At 37.5% G+C, this 2,168-nt stretch overlaps 1 protein-coding gene across 1 annotated transcript in view; it reads left to right on the forward strand.

Annotated features, from left to right (window-relative positions):
* USPL1 (ubiquitin specific peptidase like 1) overlaps positions 1–1,434 on the forward strand; it is a 10,608-nt gene extending 9,174 nt beyond the window's left edge. Inside the window, exon 8 of the mRNA XM_009868328.1 lies at positions 1–1,434. This exon is cut by the window's left edge and continues 485 nt beyond it. Coding sequence (XP_009866630.1) covers positions 1–1,434 — 1,434 coding nt within the window.
* Positions 1,435–2,168: the final 734 nt, after the last annotated feature.

Consider the following 2,168-nt stretch of genomic DNA (forward strand, 5'->3'; position numbering starts at 1 on the left):
TCGGGTTTTTCACCTAACACTCCATGTACAGAAAAGTTTGCTGGAAGTAGTCTAGCTATGAACAATAAATGCATGTTAAAGGAAAATTCCAGCATTTGCTTACCTCTAGAAGAGTTGAACTCGGCAAATGTGCCCAAAAAACATGACCCTAACCCATCCAAGTCATCTCTTGCTCAAAAAGTAGATGACAGAACTAATTTACTTAATGGTGAACATGGATTGAATTCAGAACTACAGCTGAACAAGAAGTTGCCACCAGTAGAGAATATTATACAAAAACCTCCGGACTTGAAAGATGCTAGCAAAATTGTAGTTAATTCTCAGGTTGCCAATTCTCCTGCTGCCAATAATTCCTTTCAGCCTTCACACAAAGACCAAAAAAGAGGATTTGTAGGAAGCTGGGTAAAGATATTATTAAACAAGAATACTTCTTTTATGCCTTCAAGTGCCTCAGCTCTCAGGAATGAGAAAAGTTGCAAAACTCCCTCGATGCAAAAAATAAGTGAAGTGCGGTTACCAGTGAAAAGAGCAAGTAACTTTGGTGGATTTCAAAGCAGAGGTACAAACAAAACAACGGAGACCCCGAAGTCAGTGGTTCCTCAGAGTAATAATACTCATCCTTTATCAAATTTCAAAGGATTTTCTCAAACCACTAGTCTTCCAACACCCAGTCATACCACTACTGCAGGTCCAACCTGGAATAAGTCAGGAACTACATTGGGTACCTCAGGTAATAAAGTGACTCAGTTGCACTCACCTGGCTCTAACTCTGGGAAGGCAGAAGAAACAGATAGCAACAAAACAAAAAAACTTCGCCTAAAACTGTTAAAAAAACTTAATGCTAAAAAGAAGAAGTTAGCTTCCCTGGATAGGCTGGCAGTGGAACAGATGAAAAATGAAAATCCTGCGAGTGGAGATGTCAGCACCCCGTCACAGGGTGACTCTCACAATGACAGTGAATTATTGCAGAGCTTTTTAAGGGAACTGCAGCGTCAGATTGACGTTGTAGATAACAAATCTGAATTTAAAGCAAACTCTGTAGCGGGGTGCGCTAGCCATAACAACGGTGATGAAATACTGGCAGAATTACTGTCCCCTACTTCAACTGTTGCTTCCCTAGAGGCGCCAAAAAGTGAAGATGAATGTATGTATATGGAAATGGTGGATAGCAGTGCTGGGACACCAGCGTCCGATGAGAGGACCAGTGTGCCCCAGGCAGCAATGGCAAGTGAGGACCACAATTATTACAGTCCTGTAAAGGATGGTAGTTCGGAACTTCAAGCAATAAGCAAACCTGGTGGGAAAAAACTTACTTTTGAAAGTCCTACGAGGGAGGATATTCTTGAAGACCTGTTCTCCATTTCGGCACCAAGCTCAATGACTGGTGACATAGATTTACCTCATTTTGATGAAACTCTGTTTGAAACTTGGTAAACGCTTGGTTTCTTGGTTTTAAGTATTTTTTTCAGTCTTATGTATATTTTGAAAGGAAGCACTATTAAATTATATTTTCTAACTAGTTTAATTGCACATTGGTTGTACTTGAACAATTTACATTTGAAGTATTTTTTTCTTAAGATTTTATTGTGCAGACAAACAAGGTTTTAAAGCGTTTTATTTTTCTGAGAAGCAGTTATTTTAGCTGTCAGATATGCTGATTTTTAATTAAAAGCTACGAGTCTTAATTTTGCTGCTTTTAATATGGAAAACTTATCCATATTCTATAAACTTCAGTAGTCTTGATAATGTAATGGTGTAAGAAATAATAATTTAGATTTTACAGGATCACGCAACTCCTGAATTTGTCTGACATTTAAAAAAAAAAAAGATACCTTCTGTAATCAGGAATGTTTGCATTCTTTGTTACAAAGATCATTTGCAACACTAAACTCAAGGCTTGTATTCTGTTAGGAATTTGACTCTTCTCAGAATTCTGATATATACACCCCTTGGATCCAAGGAAGGATGGATAAATGGTAGAAATTTTCCTATTCAGAGTTATGGCACAATCTGAGTTTTCATCCTGGGTAACTGAAAATATAATTTGGCAAAATAATCTTTTGAGCCAGGTTATTTGTTAAGTAAAATTCATAAGATTTGGGCCAGAGTTCGCAGCACTTAAGCAAGAATATTGGATGTAACTTCAATTAATTTGCAGCTACAAATAA

Source organism: Apaloderma vittatum, unplaced genomic scaffold (genome assembly GCF_000703405.1).
Source record: "Apaloderma vittatum isolate BGI_N311 unplaced genomic scaffold, ASM70340v1 scaffold15504, whole genome shotgun sequence".
NCBI classification, from domain to species: domain Eukaryota; kingdom Metazoa; phylum Chordata; class Aves; order Trogoniformes; family Trogonidae; genus Apaloderma; species Apaloderma vittatum.